This window comes from Callospermophilus lateralis, unplaced genomic scaffold, assembly GCF_048772815.1.
Source record: "Callospermophilus lateralis isolate mCalLat2 unplaced genomic scaffold, mCalLat2.hap1 Scaffold_161, whole genome shotgun sequence".
NCBI classification, from domain to species: domain Eukaryota; kingdom Metazoa; phylum Chordata; class Mammalia; order Rodentia; family Sciuridae; genus Callospermophilus; species Callospermophilus lateralis.
The window spans coordinates 1819482-1837614 of NW_027512709.1; the positions used below are offsets into that span (position 1 = coordinate 1819482).

The window sequence follows — 18133 nt, forward strand, 5'->3', positions numbered from 1 at the left end:
AGTGTGCCAAATTAGATCTTATTATACAGTGTGATGTGTATTTGGTCTTAAATGTGGCTGTAATTTTAATTAGACCACCTGGCTTGTTTATCTTTCATTATCTTTTCATTATCTTTCATTATTACTATGCAAACCTAAGTATCTGTGGTCAGAGTGATGTGGGGCAACCTGGGAGTTAGAAAACATTAGTGTTCAAAAAGAGTGAAATAACTAATTCTGCACTAAGGACATGTCAATATCATACCTTGACTTACTCCAAAACCATAGCATTTTCACTAATTAACACACAAATCTTTGGTATTGTTTACAGTATACTCAACAGGGCACATAACTTTTCTTAGACCCAATAAAGTATTCCACTTATAAATAAATTATGTTGTGGAGTTTGAGAAACAAAGAATCAGTTAGTGGCAGCTAAACTCCATGATTCTCAGAAATTTGGACTGGCACTAACTGCCAGTGTATTTAACTAAAAAATCCTCCCTCCCTTTTCTTTGCTATTGAATCATTCATTGACAGAAAAACAGACTTTGTTACACATAAATGTGTAATGCATTTTTGGAAAGTTGACATAATTGCAACAATGTATCTTAATGGAACATTCAGCATTATTACTGTCATTACTATCCATTTTCAAAGTCACCATGGGAGGTAAATATATTTTCCATTAAAACATGATTTCAGTCTGAGATCTGTCTGAACTATTATTGCCTATAAACCTCAATAGCATAGATGTCATACAAAAATGAGAAAAATGTTTTATTCCTTTCTCAATTATTTCAGGAAATATGAACAAAATGAAATTATTGCATTGCTTGGTGTCTTTAGTACAAGGATGACAATATTTTAAAGTTGTTTGAATGGTACATTTAAATGATATATAAATTAAAATTTTAATATTAAGATTTTTTTTCACATATTATAACACAACAAGACTCACTAGGAAGGATAAGTCTTGACTAAGTTATATTAAATTGGTTACCTTTTTCAATATTAAAGTGACTTTGTCTTCTTACCTGTATTTAATATAATTTTCTAACAAGATATTTAGTTCATGGAGAACTTGTTTTCTTCCTGGCAGGGGGGAAGCTGGAGACAAAGTAGTTGTAAAAACTGGTTTATTTTTTTAAAAATAAAAACAAAAATATAAATATAAAACATTAGCAGATAGAATTTGATGAAATGAAATTGCACAAATGTTTGTATACCAGGTTGCATATCACACCTACTAACACCACATGTACATTTTTTCTTTTTAAATTTAATGTACAGAACAGGACATATCTTAAAATTTGTCTGCACCTTTTCAAAAACTTCATTTGCAAGGGCAGAACATGTATCTAACAGAAGCAGCTCATTTCTGAGGTTGCTTAAGGGAGAGCTATCCTGTTCATGTTTTTGAATTTTTTTTTTATTTATTTTTTTTTTTTACTAAGATGGACAACACTGAATTTCCATAGCTTTGGCTCTTGGAAGTGATTAAATAAAATGTCGCATATATTCCATGAGACATCCTACAGGAAAGAATTAATGCATCTGGAGAGTAAATTTAATCTCATTCTTAACTCAAAAGCAGTTAAAATGCAATTTACTCTAGGTTATAAAATCAAGAATCATTATTTTAGAGACAAGTAAATCAAAAAAAGGGAGAGTTTTAACATTTTTTCAGTGAACACATAAGACAGTGAGGTCTCAACCCAGCCATTATGAGGAAAAAAAAAAACATGGACAAAAACTCCAAATTTCACTGGAAAATTGTACACACAATCACCAAGAAGCAAGGTGCTTTGGTTCAACCTCTCACAAATTGATGGCCTTAGAGAATGCTTTAAATATTTTGAACATTCATCTTTATTGTGTATAAAGTGAAGATAACCATACGTACTGCATACATTGTTTCATCAAATGAAAGATAAAAGTGTTTTTCATTATATTATTGTTTACACTGTTTGACCAAATCAACTTAATAAAAGCTTGCTACTCTTGATGTTATTCTTATTGGAGATTTTATATTTAATACATATTTCAGCAGAATGACTGAATATAATTTAGATATAAATTATAAAGTCCTCAAATAAATAGATTATTCATATTTGAACTTTTTGATTTAATTAGTATAAAGTCTGTTTCTTGACTTCTCTTAATATGTTTAGTAATACAGAAAAGTCAAATTATAAAAATAAACTTTTATCAATTCTCCCATATTCTGTTAAGTGAAATCATTTATTATTTTTGTTATATATGAAAATACCTCATAACTAAATATATTTTAAAAAGACTTATTATTATTATTATTATTATTATTATTATTATTATTTTGGCATTGGGGATTGGACCTAAGGATCTTTTTTATCACTGAGATAAATCCCCAATCCTTTTCCTTTTCTATTTTGAGACAGGCTTTCACTAAGATGCCAAGCTTCTCCTTAAATTGCTTAGACTGTCCTGGAATTGTGATTTTATGCTCAACCTTCTTAATTGTTGGAATTATAGGAATGCACCACCATTCCAGTCAATAATACATATTTTTAAAGGTGCACATTTTCATTTCCTAAACAACATGTAAATTGAATGTAAAGTCTAATGTGGTGGTACACACCAATAAACCCAGTAAGAGACTCGAGACTTAGTGAGAACCTGTCTGGGAAGGTGGGGAGAAGCGGGGGATGCGGGGGATGGATCTCATTGTTAGAAAACTCCTGGCATCAATTGCCAGTAAAAAACAAAACTAAAAAAGGAAAGAAAGAAAGTTATGTAGAATTGATCATTCCATTAATTTAGTGATTTATTTCATATGTATAATTTACCTTTGGCAATGTCTTTGTTATTGGTCCTAACTTCACATAAAAAGGTGCTGTCTTTTTATAACAGTAAAAATTGTTAAAATAAATTATTGTAAAGATTATTTTAGAATTTGAAATGAAGGCTTAATTATTAAATTAACTTTAATGTAAGTATGAAAAATTGATAGTGAGTATAGTTATGCTGGTGAGAAGTCCTATACTAGATCAAATTTGTGAATTGTGTTTCTAACAGAATGTATCTTAAACCTTATCAATGTTGTTTTACCCTTACTGAGATTTGCTGATATCTAACTTTTAGAGTTGAGGTTAAAATCTTATCATACTCTTCCAGCTTCTACCCTCCTCCTGAAGTAGAGTTTGGCAGATCATCTAAAATGAAACAACGCCATAGAGTTACTACAGGGCTCAGGAGAGCAGTGATGGGCCAGCTATAAACTAATTGGAGGTACCAATCATTGATGTTTTTTTCAAGAATTGCAATCACTTACCTCTCAACTTTCTAAAATCTAACACAGCCATTCTGCCCTCAACCCTTCTTGCTTTCTCATTACTTATTTCATATATTGTAATGACAGTATGAAAGCTGCTTTTTTACATTTTGATTCACATCTGAATGATGAAAAGTCTCATTGCTTCTATATTCTGGCTGGATATCCTAAAACTTTTGTGTAAGTTTGGGCAAGGGACTATTCTGATAGCAATATTCCTTGTTTAAAATCATACAACAGTAGGTGTCCTAGAACATGATTCAATTTTCTATAAAGTTTCTTACCCAGCATAATAATGATGCAGAGGAGAATGGCGAACAAGGCCCCAGTGCTGAGACCAGCAGGGAGGAGCGGGGCTTCAGCATTGCAGGACTGCATGTTGCCTTGGCTGTCACAGGCACATACTCTGATGGTCAGCGTGCCTGTGCTGCTCTGAATTGGGTAATCATTGTCTGAGATCACCACAGGCAAGAGATAGGTACTTATTTCATGTCTATTGAAGCCATTTTTTCGAGTTAAAATTCTGGCAGTGTTATCTAAAATAAATTTTAAAACATTACAAATGTTTGTTTCATATAGTAAACTGATAACTCATGGTGATAACCAGGATTGTATATATAAATAAAACTCTCTTCATAAAAAATATAAAACATTATAAAGTTTTCTATTACATATGTACAATGCCATTAAACAAGACAAACAAGATAGTTCAAAGAATCTAACATTATGGATTGAGTACTAACTTCAAAAATTATCCCATAGTATTTTCAAAATGGTGAGTTTGTATAAGTAAATATCAAGTTTACATAGATGAGAAGGTTTTTTTTACTGTTTTCTGAAAATCTGCTTTGTAGACCAAAAGAAAATATTATTTTCTGTCATTTATTCATTTACACACACACAGCATATGTCAATCCAATATTCATGAAGAAAATAGGATTGGATACATTGTAAGCATTGTTACATTGTTTAAAGCAATAAAATAGTCAAAATCCATGAAGAATCTTAATATATACCCAGCAGCATGCAAATTATTTAACATTTCTGAGCATTGATTTCCACTCATTCAAACAAACACATAACTTAAAGGATGTATTTAACTGAAAGTAATAACAGAAAGCCTGGGCTAACTCTTAGAAGTGCCTAATAAAGTTCCAGACTGAAGTAAAGATTTAATAAAGACAAATATCCCACTACCTAGCATATTATACTACTGACTTTTTCTTTACATGTTAATTGACCTAGTATTCTCACATGGAATTTGTTGGGTTAAAATGAAAAAAGACTTCTATCCCCAAACAAGTAGTATTTAAAAAATAATTGGTATGATAGTTTCTATCCCGGTTATTTGCCCAGAGAAGTTAGTTTTGTTTAGTCAGCCCTGCAGAGTTGTTTAAAATGCCAATATAGGGAGGGAGTCAGTGAGCTGCTAAATCAAACAAACAGGAGAGAAAAAAATAGAGGTAATCTGTTGCAGGTACAGTGTTTGAATACAAAATAATTTATTCCTTAATTATGAGTTGGATTAATGATACCAGTTAACTACATAAGCTGGGAAAGCAGACTAACAAAATAACATGCACATAAACAAATTTTAAAATTTATCTTTCAATAACTATTTTTTCCCCTGAAATATCCTAAGATAATATGAGCATATATATATATGGTACTTTTAGAATCTTGCTTGTCTAATTTTTAATTTTTTTAACAAATGTTTGAACCTTAGTTTTGTAATAGTTTTGACAGGTTGAGGGACCAAATAAAGTCTGACTCATTTCAAATTATTTTATGGAATATTTAGAAATTCATGATATAATTTTTGACCTATGATAGAATAAACAAAATTAATTTTAAACAGGAATAACCTAGAAATAAGGGAGTTTAAGGCAAATATTAATTAATACAAGGCTAGAAAATTAACACTAAGGTAGTATATATGCTATTTCAATTTTTTAAAAAAAACTTCACCCAGTATCACAGCATCATTAATTTTATATGATTAGGTTAAATATTCTGGTTTATATTCTGTGGGCTTATTTCCTGCTTTGAGTACCATATATAGATTAAAGAACTCTTGGTAATATTTGTCAAAAATTAATTAAGGCTGGTCTTGAGTGATTTCCCCAATAACTTTGAAATGCCATGCTAAGACAATACTATTTCATGTCTATATCACTTTTTAATAACCAGTGCTCAGTTTCACTGGAGCAGGGAGAAAATTAAAATACAACTAGAAGCAGGTACTGTCAATTCAATACTGTAAATTCAGTACTAGGGACAGCTCCAGTCTAAATTCAATGTTTGATTACTGTCATGTATAACAACAACAACAACAAAACTCAATGCATCTGTTGCCAGGTTCAGCAAATTAAAAAGTAGGATGTTGTTTATCTCTAATTCAGACTTAATCTCTAATTCATATTTCATATGAATGTCTACAATTCATGTTTAGAAATTAAATATTCATTCTGCATTTTTACTGCCACCTTCATGTTAATTTTTTTCAACTTGATAACTTTAGGTGTTTGGAGTGATAGAAAACATGAGCATTTTAATAAATTCATATTTAATAAAAAACAGATGTTTACAATAGATACTCCCCTTTCAGTTGGTTTTTGCTAAGATTCTATCAGAAAAAAACTCATGTCTTTTTGCAAACAGAAGCTTGCATAGTTAGCTGAACATAACATACAATAAGTCGAGTAGAGATCTGACAACATAATTTTGTTTAACTAGAATGACTCCAATGACATATTTATCAGGGAACAGAGCTGTTCAACTTTTAAACAATCATAACTATTCTGTAAAATGTGTTTTATTTTTATGAGACTATGAGAAAAATTAATTTCTGAAAAATAAAATTTGTATACTATAAGGACAACAGCATATCTTGCAATGCCTTTGCACCATATTTTCTAAGGGGCTAGTGAGGCTACATCACATTCTTATTCTTCCTTTATGCCTACTTGGCTTCAATAAACCTGCTGCTATTCAATCTCATCAGAGTTTGCATAACACTTTCACTGAGTTACTTATTTCTCCATTCATATTTTCTATACCTTTTCTTAGGCAAAGTGATTATTTCTAGCCTTTCTAATCATTTCAATATCAATTTCATTGTTCATATCTACACAGACACTTCTCTCATATAGTTTATTAAATGAAACAGAGCTAACATTTTCAAACAAGACATTATCATAAAATATCATTAACTATCAGACAAAAACAAAATTTCATAATGCAGATCAATAAATTGACAGATCATGTATATTATAATAGTTACTTTAGAAGAAATTTCCAGTTTATGTCATGTTATATCATAATGAACAAATTCTAAAACTTACCTTCATTATACTGTACTGTGAAGTTTGGATTGACAGCAGCTAAACTGAAGAAAAATTTCTCACCACCTAAAGGGTCATCTTTGTCTACTGCACTTATAGTCTGTATTAGCTGTAGGAGAGAGAAATATTATATAGTCATCAAACATATACATGTATAATCTGCTTTTGTAATACATAATTTAAAAAATTTTGCTTTATAGAAGAATTTAAAAGAATTTATTTTGTTCATGGTGAATAAATCCTAATGATCATTTTCTTTTTAATGATATTTCTCTTCTACCACTCAGTCCCACTTATTTCTCTCTCATAAATATTGTCTTTTCCTTCAAAATGGTAAATTGTAAGATATTATATTTTTTGAGGGTTTCTATATTTAAATGTAGAACCAGTATGTTATTTCACATAAATCTAAACATTGATTGGGAAGAGTTGATCTGATGTAGGAAAAATTGTGGAAATAAAAATATTGCTTTGCTCCTCCCCAAAGTTAGGTGAAACATAATAAAATAAAATAGATACTTCATACATAATGTTGAATATAAATTTTATAAAGAAACATTTATATATTATTTTCTACTGTAATAGCAATAGTTTGCTTCATTTGCACTTTAAATACAAGTATATATTTTTAAATTCAAGATATGTATTATATAGGGAAATGGTAATTGGTTTTAATACAAGAGTTAATAAAAAACTGTCTGATAACAGTGGAAAATTTAACGGTTTATACATAATCATATCATTGTTTTTGATACAGTATATGATTGATACTATATAAATATATAATATATGTAACAGTTATGTATTTGGGTCGGTATATGATTTCTTTATTCTTTAAGTTACATATGAAATAATTTTTTTGTTTTTAAAAAATATTTAAATTATTATCAGGGCTTCAAAAGTTGCTTTTTATGCATATTGATGTCTATTTATGCCTGTAAAAATCATCAAATATGCTTAATTAAAGGGAATATGCTTTTTAATGCATCAGTTCAATTTAACTTTGTGTGGATAGTTGGTGGAAATATTTGTTGCTGAGGTTTTCTTGATTTAATTAGGGATTTCAAGTTTAAAACATTAAACAAAACAAGAAATAAATGAAGAGATCATTATAACCATTCTTATTTTCTTTCAAAGTTTGCTACACCAACAGAAATGTGAAAAATTTCAAGTATTAACTTTTAAAATTATAATTTTACTCATTTATCAAAAATGACACAAGAATTTAATTAAGACGTGCAAAAATATGTTTTTATCTAGAAATAAGCATCAAAAATTATTTAAAACTAACTTAGTTTAAAACAATTTAAAAATATATTTGACTAAATCTTATTTATAATAAGATTAAGTAGAAGCCAGACATATAAAATATAAAAATGGTATAGGAGTTAAAGATAAAAACATAAAAAAGGTATTTAAACTACTCAGGAATTATTAATTCATTTACCAAAGAATTTCTTAACTGATTTGTATCTATCAAATATACTTAAAAGATTTATTTTTAAAATTTTGATTCATAAGAGTATATTGAAGAGAAATAAATGAAGTAACATATCCTGAAAGACAGTAGAGTAGTTCAAATTCCTAGTCACAAAGATTTCTATATGAATATACCTATAAACACAAGAAAGAGCTAATTTCTTTAGAATAAAAACTACAACGTCTCAAAATAAACATATGATTGTAACTGTTATTACAAATAACAATTGCAGTTCATTTTTATCCTCAAAATAATACAATAATACATTTCTGTATTCATATATCTGTATATTCTGTATAATATATATCTGTATAATATATATTCTGTATTCATATATCCACATCTTTATATATATGTAAACGATAAAGTTTTATATAAAATGCTCAATGATATTTTAATAGAAAAGTCGATTCATTGATTTAAATGTCAGTGGTTAATTGATATACTTTGTTATGAAAGGAGTAATTCCAATTCATATTAAAGTTACAAAAAACAGAATCACATTTTGCAGAATCCCTATCATTTTAAAATAAATTTTATGACTCTAAGACTTCTCTGTTACAAATAGAGGTACTGCTTCATAAGATTTTTTTTTAGGGGGAGGGCATACTTGGCTTTAGTGTTTAACCCCTTTATTTTGAAAATTTACCTTTCAATTTAACCTTACTTTCTATTCCAATCATACATTCAAAATCACAAAACTATTGTTTGGGTAAGTGTGCCATAAAGACTTGCAATCAATACCAGAAGTTCACAACAAGAAGTAGATAAAAGTTTTCTGCTGGCTCTCTATATGAACACTCAATATTTTATTTCTACTGGAGACAAATCATTTTAATCTGATTGCATTGAAAGAATTTATCACACTTAGGAAACAAATGAACACAAGCTGGTGATATCCAATATTCATTTTGAGCTATGGAAAAGAGATATAGGTAACTCTTTCTTAGCTTTTCTTCTTGGCAATAATATAATTGTTTATATTATCATTGTATTTTTACATTTGATATAAGCATTAAGAATGTTTCAGTGATCATACTACAACCAATTGTGGAATAATGAGTGGATTTTAATGTATTTAAAATTAAACAAATAGTTATTATGCTGTAATGTTTTAGCTAGGAGTTTTTGTTGATAAAAAAAAAACTTTCTTTTATTCTGGAAAACTTCAATCTTTTAGCTGTTAGGAAGTAACTAAATTTTGTCCTATGAAAACTACGTGAAACAATTTTTGGTTTGATAAAGTCTTGGTTGCTATCTGGTTTGATATTTGCTGTCAGTGGTATTAGCTTTAATAAGGTGCTTAGTGAACAGTAAATATAAACAGCAACCCTCCCTAGAGAGATTCCTTGGGAAAGGTTCTTTGTGATTAACATGGTATTTTCTTCATCTAGACTTGGAAAATTATTAAATACATTTTACCGACCGCAGGAGTGAAGGTAAGTGAGGGAAACCGAAGGGAAGTAAAAGACCTATTGTTCCTTCCTTCAAGGTCCTGTCTCTCTGAAGTAGAAAGGTGAGAATTTAAGTAACCCTGTTAGGCAGGAGAGGACTGACTTCTAATACTTCATCAGTTGCAAACTGCATCCTATCTAAGAAAGTCTTGTATGCTTAGATAAAGAAAGAGCTAAGGCCAGGAAATAAGGAGGAGGAGGGAGTAGCAATTAGTTTTATTTCTGACTTATCAATTTGTCTGCACGCCAAATGAATGGAATTATTCCCCATGTTGCTTTCTAAGTGCTACTTAAAGAGCACTTAATTTGCAGGAGTATTGGGTGAACTGAGATTTCAATAAATAACTGCAGCATTCCCAGACATCCTAATCTTCCTTTCCTAGGAGGAGGGGAGGCCAAACTAATGAGTGATTATCATAAAAGGCACAGAGAAGAAGTTTATCAAATAATCACTTTAAGTTTGCAAGCTTGGATGTCAGAACCTAGAATTCTATCATTTATTATAACATTTTTGTATAAGCAGAACTAGTTTTCAGCAAATGAGAACACGGTGGCATTTCACAAACTGGTCATATTAACAATAACTAGTGTGGAAGACTTGTCCATGCAGTCAATTAAACAAGAATTATTAATCATGTCCTTTCTATCAGGATAGTCAAGGTAGGCTAACTGCTTTTTATTAAAATCATCTTTCATTGGATTATTTTTCTTCATTATGCCAACTAGGTTTTACACGTACAGAAATTCTGGAGCATTACTGAACCAACTATAGTTAAAAAGAGAAAAGGCACTGGAAAATAAACACAATTCTTTATTCTGTATATTTTGAATACATTTGTAAGTCTGCATTATATAATAATTGAAATGCTTTGAATAGATATCTCTTGAAAATCAAATAGAATAATCATAGAGGGAGCAATGAATGCATTAGTAGCAAAATGGGTAATTTATCTCTTAGAGAAAATATTTTAACTTATCTCATGCTGAGCCTGCCAAGCAGAGGACTATTTTGAATGGTATTTTAGGGTGGACACTGTTTCGTTAAGAAGTTGGAAGTAGCTAAGTCATTTAAATATTCCCAATTAAACACTTCTATAATATTTTCAAGTTAAAAAAAAAAGGAATCCAATTGCAGCCATTTTACCATTTCTCACAGTAGACAGGCTATTGAATTCCTGTTAGTATATTCAAAAGGAAGTATTCGAGTTATTCCACAATATAATTTGCATAAAAATGTAACAAGGACATTGATGTTTATAAAAGCATCAAATGATGTCAAAACACAATACAGCTTCATGATGGCTTCTCTGTCTCTAATAAAATACATTGGATTCCCAATTATTATTTATAACATGCAGCTTCCTTCTGTGAAGACAGCACTCAAAGCAATTAAGAACAGTCTTTTCAGCCATATATTCTGGAGCTTTTTAAACAACAAAATGAGTCCACTGAGGAAAAGATTTAAATAATTATAAACAAAGCTGATGTAGGGAGAATGCTTTAAAGGACTAAAACTGAGTCATTAAACACTTTACATGTTGGTGTAATGATGAAAACCAATGTATAAGCAAATTCTGCTGCCCTACTTCAAAATGTATTTGCACATTTATCTGAATATTGATGGAATGTTTCAAAGATTCCATGCATTTGTTGCTGGGTTTTCACCAACTTTCATTCCCATTTTTCTAGCAATTTCAATATTTACCTAATGGTACAGCAGAGGATTCTAGTTTGCTCATGTTTTCGAGGGCTTTAAATGTTGAAGTTTTGGGGCTGGGGATGTGGCTCAAGCGGTAGTGCGCTCGCCTGGCAGGTGCAGGGCGCTGAAGTTGTTTCTATACATTTGTGTGCAAATGATAATGTCTTTTCTTTTACACCAGAACTTTAGGAAGGAATTAAGAAACCTGGTACACTGCTATTTTAGATACTCTCAATTATAAAAACATGTCACCGTTTTGAAAATATTGCAGGGAGTATATGTGAGTGTTCCTATCCCTTTTTCATTCATTCCTGTCAAGTTTGTGAAAATAAAACATTTAATACAGAACTGCCCTGTGTTTTCTATCTTCCAGTTGCTCACCTGTCCTGGTCTGGCATTTTCACATACAAAAGTATCATAGAACACAGCAAATTGTGGGGCATTGTCATTAACATCCAAAATTCTCACAGAAACAGCTACACCAGTTGTCTCTTTGGGATTGTCTAGAAAAAATAAAGGAGAAATTTTTTTTAGGAATGCATGTTTGTGCACCAGATTTAATTTATATAGGCATCTTATGGATATTTAAGTGCTCACATACTAATAAACATTTCATTCATTCTCCTAACATAATGAGCAAATGCAATGAAATAATTTACTGCAGGGCCTAATTAAGTAGTCATGAATTCTGTTAATATTGAGCACAAGGGGATTATTTTTACTTTGTAAAAAAATTAACAGTAAAACCTAGTATAATTGAGCTCATATCTGTGTCTTTCCTGTCCAAATATACAAGATGTGAATACATGTTTATTACATAATTTTTACATATAACTTATTTAATCTTTAACATATTTTTGAGATGAAGAACTATTTTTAAATAAATTAGTTACTTATCCAAGATCAATAAATCTTTGTTCTACTAAAAACCTATTTTTTGACTATGATAATTAAAATGTATTCTACTAGTAACATTCAAATTGCTTCTTGGAAATTATAATATATGGCTACTAATTCTACAATGTGATAGAATATTTACCCTGAGATATAAAGTTTCAGACATTTTATTTATATAGTCATGAATGATACCATTTCAACAGCCATGACTTGATTTTGCATGACAATTTATTGGTTCTAAATTATCTCTACAAACAAATGGAAAGCTAATAATGATGTCTTTACTACAAATGCTAAAATAAAGAGCATCAAAATTTTCAAATAAAGTGATACAGTTAAAATATTCTGATTTGTAAAGGAAATAAAAAATGTTCCTTATTTACCTTAGCTTGAGTAACAAACCTATAATAGTCACAATTGCATCATCTTCATTGAATATTTTTCTAAGCAGTTTTATTGATATCTGAGTGTTTTAACATTTTAAAATCATGTTATAGTTATTCAGAATTAAATACAAATATCACAATCTTTAGATAAAATCCAGCTTCTTTGAAAACTTTGACAAAGTAGAGGAACAATATTAGAAAATAGATAGAAATGTTGAAGAAACATCTGCAATTCCATATCCCTTCCAGCACCACTGAAAACAGTAAAGAAATGGATACAACCTAAGTGTCTGTCAACTGATTAATGGATAAAGAAAATGTGGTCCATATACACAATGGAATATTATTTGATTCTGAAAAAGAATCAATTGCTGTCTTTGGCAACAATCTGGAAGTAACTGGAGATTGTTGTATTAAGTGAAATAAGCCAGACACAAAAAGACAAGTACTTCATGATTTCACTCATATGTTAAATCTCAAAAAGTGGAATGCATAAAAGTTGAGAGTAGAATGCTGGTTACCAGAGGCTGTAAAAAGTAGAGAAGTGAGAAAAAATAAGAAAAGGTTGATCAATGGATACAAAGTTATAGTTACAAAGTAGTAAGAAATTCTGGTGTGCTTATGCTCAGGAGGGGAAATACAGATAACAACAATGTGCTATATATTTTAAAACTCAGAAGAAAGGATTTTGGGAGTTTCCATCATAAAGAAATTATAAATATTTGAGGAGAAGCTTATGTTTAACCTGATTAATCACCATGCCATATGTGTGTGTATAAGAATATATATATATTTTAATATAAAACAGTAAGTGGAATCCCACTAATATGTACATTTTTTGTTTTTAATGTATAAGTTAAAACTAAATTTAAAAGAATAAAAGGGAAGTTTAACTTTATAAAAGCCCAAAGAGTATATTTAACAATCTTATTAAGTGATATAAACCAAAAAGTGCTATGGATATTATCATTTGCCCTTATAAAATTTATCTGACTTCCTAATTTTAACTAAATAATTTTCAGATACAAAAAAATACTGTCCTATGCAAATAGAGTATATATTACTGCTGAAAAGAATTCTTCTTCCAGCTATGTGTAATTGTATTGTTATTAATATAATAATTTCAGCTTTTTAAAAATAATGTGTAAGAACTGATTTCTTAGCAGGCATATTTAAAGTCTGAAGTAGTAAAAAGGAAGGCAAATAGGATTCTAAATCTATCTGAAGTATATTCAACTTCTGTTCCTCTTTCCAAGAGGGAATTTAAAATGGATCAATTGACACTCCTCTTAAGTCTTAGCTCTGACTTCTTAATCCACATATATTCTGTTGACAGGTTCTAATTTCCTGTTTGCAATGTATGGCTGCATGCCCTCCACCTTTTCCTGCATCAGGTGGCTGAGAGTTCATACCCTGGAGGTAAAGTGAGCTTCTTTTATATCTAAGTCCACTCATGTTCATGCATTGTGACTTTGCCCAATGCCTTATTACTCAGTATGTGTAAAAACACAGGGCTTCTGATTTCACATAGTTATTTGGAAAATTAGGTGTGATAAATCAGGAAAAGTTCTTGTCAGAGCATCAGTTTGATGACTAGTACTTCAAACATGTTAAATGTTATGAACATCATCTTTATTACCAATATCATGTATTCATGGCTATTTTATAAGTGTTTGTGCAATCTTTTTCCATGTAATGCATTCACACATTAAAAACCTGTTAACAAGCTTTCTCACAATTCACGTTGGTCTGAAGAGGTACCCATTGGGAAGAAGAAGAGAGAAAAGGAAAATAAACAGAAAAATATTTACCATTGTATCTTCACCTTTATCTGTCTCATTCTATTCATAAGACCCAGAGGTAGAGTACTCACCAAAAATGGACCCCTGACTCTCTAGTTACCTGTTGCTATGAAGAAGAGTGGAAATGCACACTTCTTCCATTTCTCTAGAACTTGCTCTTTAATCTACTGCTATAGTAAGTGGACATAAACAAAATGTGTATTTTCAATATAAAGTGGGACATAAAAGTAACTTTTGTTGGTAGCAATTCAATCACAAGCTATGTCACAGAAAACAAGAAGAAAAAGGAAAGTTTCAAGCCTCAAAAATGGCTTTGTTAGATTTTGCCCTAACACAATATGTAGATTCTTTAGCCTCTTTCCAAATAGCCCAAGGATCTTCAAAAGCTAAAGCCACAGGGATGAATGTCTTTGTAAAGCATTGGGTCTGCATCACCTATAAAAAAAGCAATGTGTGTGTGTGATATATGTATGTGTGTGTGTGTGTGTATATATATATATATATATATATATATATATATATATATATATATATATATATATATATACACATTTGTTGGCAAATGCCATGGCTTATGTATAAATAAACAAACAAGCATTCTGAGAATGCAGAATCATACAGAAGAGCTGCTGGCATTTATTTACCACTTGAGTCTCCCTCAGAGTCCTTCAGGAAAGCAGGAGAGTAGCACAATGTACCAGCAACAAAGGATCTTAAAATGTGTGTGCTGAGGTGAGACTATGTCTAGAATTCCAAAAGCTTTTGCAAATCTCTAAATAGAAGTCTTCAATTATTGTCTAGATACCCCAGATTTTCAAAAAATAGAACTGTATGTTGCACATGCTTAGGACACAACTTTTTTTACTAATATGTAATGGAGTCCTTTCTTCCTATACCAAGCTCCATTGTCCTCAGAGTGTATTGAAATGATTATAGCTAAATTTTCTTGAAGGAACTCTTTGGCCGCTACAATAAATGTGTTCCGAAACTTCAAGTTTATTATTAAGACCCTGATTATGTCCTTAATTTTAGATTTTTTTTATTCTCTGCATGGCATTTTAAAATATTTTTTAAAGACGAAAAGGGGAATTATGCCATGGAATAATGCACTAAATAATTACTTGCAGTAGATAGCACTTGCCACATGATGTGATACATTGCATTGGAATGTAGAATTAAACTGTTTGAGGCAGGGCCTGGAAACACATTGGTAAGAAGTACATTTGTATGTCATTCTGTCCTGCTCCAGGCGAGGTATGTGACACGCTTAGCATAAAACCAGTGTTTAAAGTCTCGTAAAAACAATTCCCTATATGCAGTTTCCCTTTCACTCTCATTGCTTAATTTAATTCCCAGAATAGCATAATGGGACCCTGACTGGTGTTGGTTTGGCAGGTAGGTAATTCCAACAGTTGTGCCACAGATTGAATTCAGTTAGTGGCAAAAAATAGGTTCAGTTCTTAGAAGAGGTAATTGGATTAGCTTTTTACTGAATCATAATTACTTCAACTAGCTTTAGAAGTTAAATTTCTCACAGTATCTGAAATGGAAAGTGCAATTCCAAGCTCATTGGACTTGAGAAAGTATCTTGAAATGAGCAGAGCACAAACAACCTTACTTTTGGAATGAGGAGAATCATGTTGGACACAATCAACTCTTAGGATGAAGACAGAGAAGTGACAGCTTTCATAAAGGAAAACTCCAACAATTGTTAGTATTAACAGGTACCACTGTTTATATCTCATTGTGATGAAACTGGATTTTTTTAGGGTTGGTCTGTATTTCAGAGCCAAATTAGAAAGATAAACTAAATCTATTACTTTAGCTTGAAGCTTTGAATGATTGCTGATGATCTGCCTAGCCTAGTTACATTCTTCAGAGGCACTTGGTGATTCAGACCTGATGTTTTGCCTTCCAAAGTCTGTAATGGTAACTTCAAATAACTTGACCTTGATACCTATTTGAGGATTCAGCTTAGTATTTCAGATGTGGAAATTACCAGCTTGCTATCTGACCATGACTTAACTCCTGATGAATATTTATTTTTAAAGCAGTTTGAACTGCACTGCTTCATGTTTGTCTCAGTATGTAATCAGAAATGGAGCAGGTTTGTGAGACCTGAACATGTGATTTCACCTGTTGACCAGAACCGCCCATCTTAAAGAACCCCACACTAGACTGAAGAAGCTACTGTTGAATTTCTTAATACTTTTTGAAAAGGCCATCTGTCATTTCAACTTGAAAATGAGTTCCATAAATGATGCTGGCCATCCTGTGTTCAGGCAACACATTTTGCAACTAAAGAAAGAGGGGGTTTGAATCCTTGATCTCTGTTTAGAGTTTGAAGAAATTTTGTAAATTATGTGTAGAATTATTAGAGCTAGAACTGGAATAACCTGTTTTAAGTCCCAATTTACTACCTCTAGCATTATTTCAGAAAGTTTCAAAAATCTCCAGATTTTTAGTTTTAGTTTCTTCTCATTTAAATGAGGCTAATTTAATATATTAGCAAGATGAAATGTAATTTAAAATTCTTAGAATCATAACCCATACCTGGTTTATCATAGATTCACAATAATAGTGTTGATGTAAAAATTTAACATCTCAGTTGTTTCCTCAAAAGAGAAAATTTGCAGTATCCATTCTACTTGAATGTTATTAGTTAATAATAAATGTTAGATTTAGAGATACTTTAGAGTTGCAGAATATGCTAACACAAAATATATCATTTTGCTATAAGGATTACGTTGACCCAAAGACATTAAGAAAAAAAAAAGAAAAAAAAGTAAGAAAGAAAGAAAAAGAGAAAATCAAGGTTGAGGATATAGCTCAGGGGTAGAGCACTTGCCTAGCATGTGAAAGGCCCTGGATTCAATCCCCAGGACTGTCATATAAGATTACATAAAATACAATAGTATAAATAGAATGTACAAGAAGGATACTCTGAACCTTTCCTTTTTTTTTCCTGAAAGCAGAAGAAAAAACTCTTATATGAAAAGTATTCTTACATATTATGAAGACAGTGACATTCTTAATATTGAGGAGGACAGGCAATTGAAACAGAGATAATTCTGTACAAAAACAAACAAAAATTAACATTCTGTAAATATTTAGTTATTTTTTCACTATTGCCTCTTTTTGTTCATCTTAGTTCAAAAGTATTCAGGCTTTGCAACATTTTTTGGTTCCTCATTTCCTTAAGAATGCTCCTTATTACATAAATCTTAAATAAATGTGTGTGCCTTTCTCCTCTTAATCTGCCATAATATCAATTTAATTTTCAGACGTGGTAAAAAATTCTAAGATAGCATAAATGCAATTTTGCTTCTTTTACAATACCTATAGTCATCTCTCAGCATATATCTAAAAGAAATACTGAAAAAAATAGGTTTTTGATGAATCAATTTAAGATTTCAACTAAAACTATAATTCGTAGACCTGCCTGTGTGGAACTCAGGCTCACAGGGGAGCCAGTCTACGCCTCCCTTGCAAGGCAGACACTCACCAGAGCCTAGCCTCTGACTCAGGACTGACTCTTCCCACCAGCAGACTAGTGTGCCTCAGGCACAGGACCACCCCTTCCAACCAGCTGACTACCATGGCAGGCCAAGCCTAGTGGCCCAGATCCACCCACACCAGTCTTTGAGAGACCCAGGCTCACAGCCGGCCTGGTAACTCCCCCCCCCACCCCCACCTTCCAGGCGGGGCCAGACACCTGCCAGAGACTAGCCTGTGACGCAGGAACTCCCCTTCTGACAAGTAGACTACTAGGGAGGTTA

At 31.1% G+C, this 18133-nt stretch overlaps 1 protein-coding gene across 1 annotated transcript in view; it reads right to left on the reverse strand.

The window, feature by feature from the left end:
• The window catches only part of LOC143640279 (cadherin-10-like), a 94253-nt gene that overhangs the window by 38433 nt on the left and 37687 nt on the right, over nt 1-18133 (reverse strand). Inside the window, 3 exon segments of the mRNA XM_077108130.1 lie at nt 3577-3828; nt 6637-6745; nt 11651-11772. Coding sequence (XP_076964245.1) covers nt 3577-3828; nt 6637-6745; nt 11651-11772 — 483 coding nt within the window.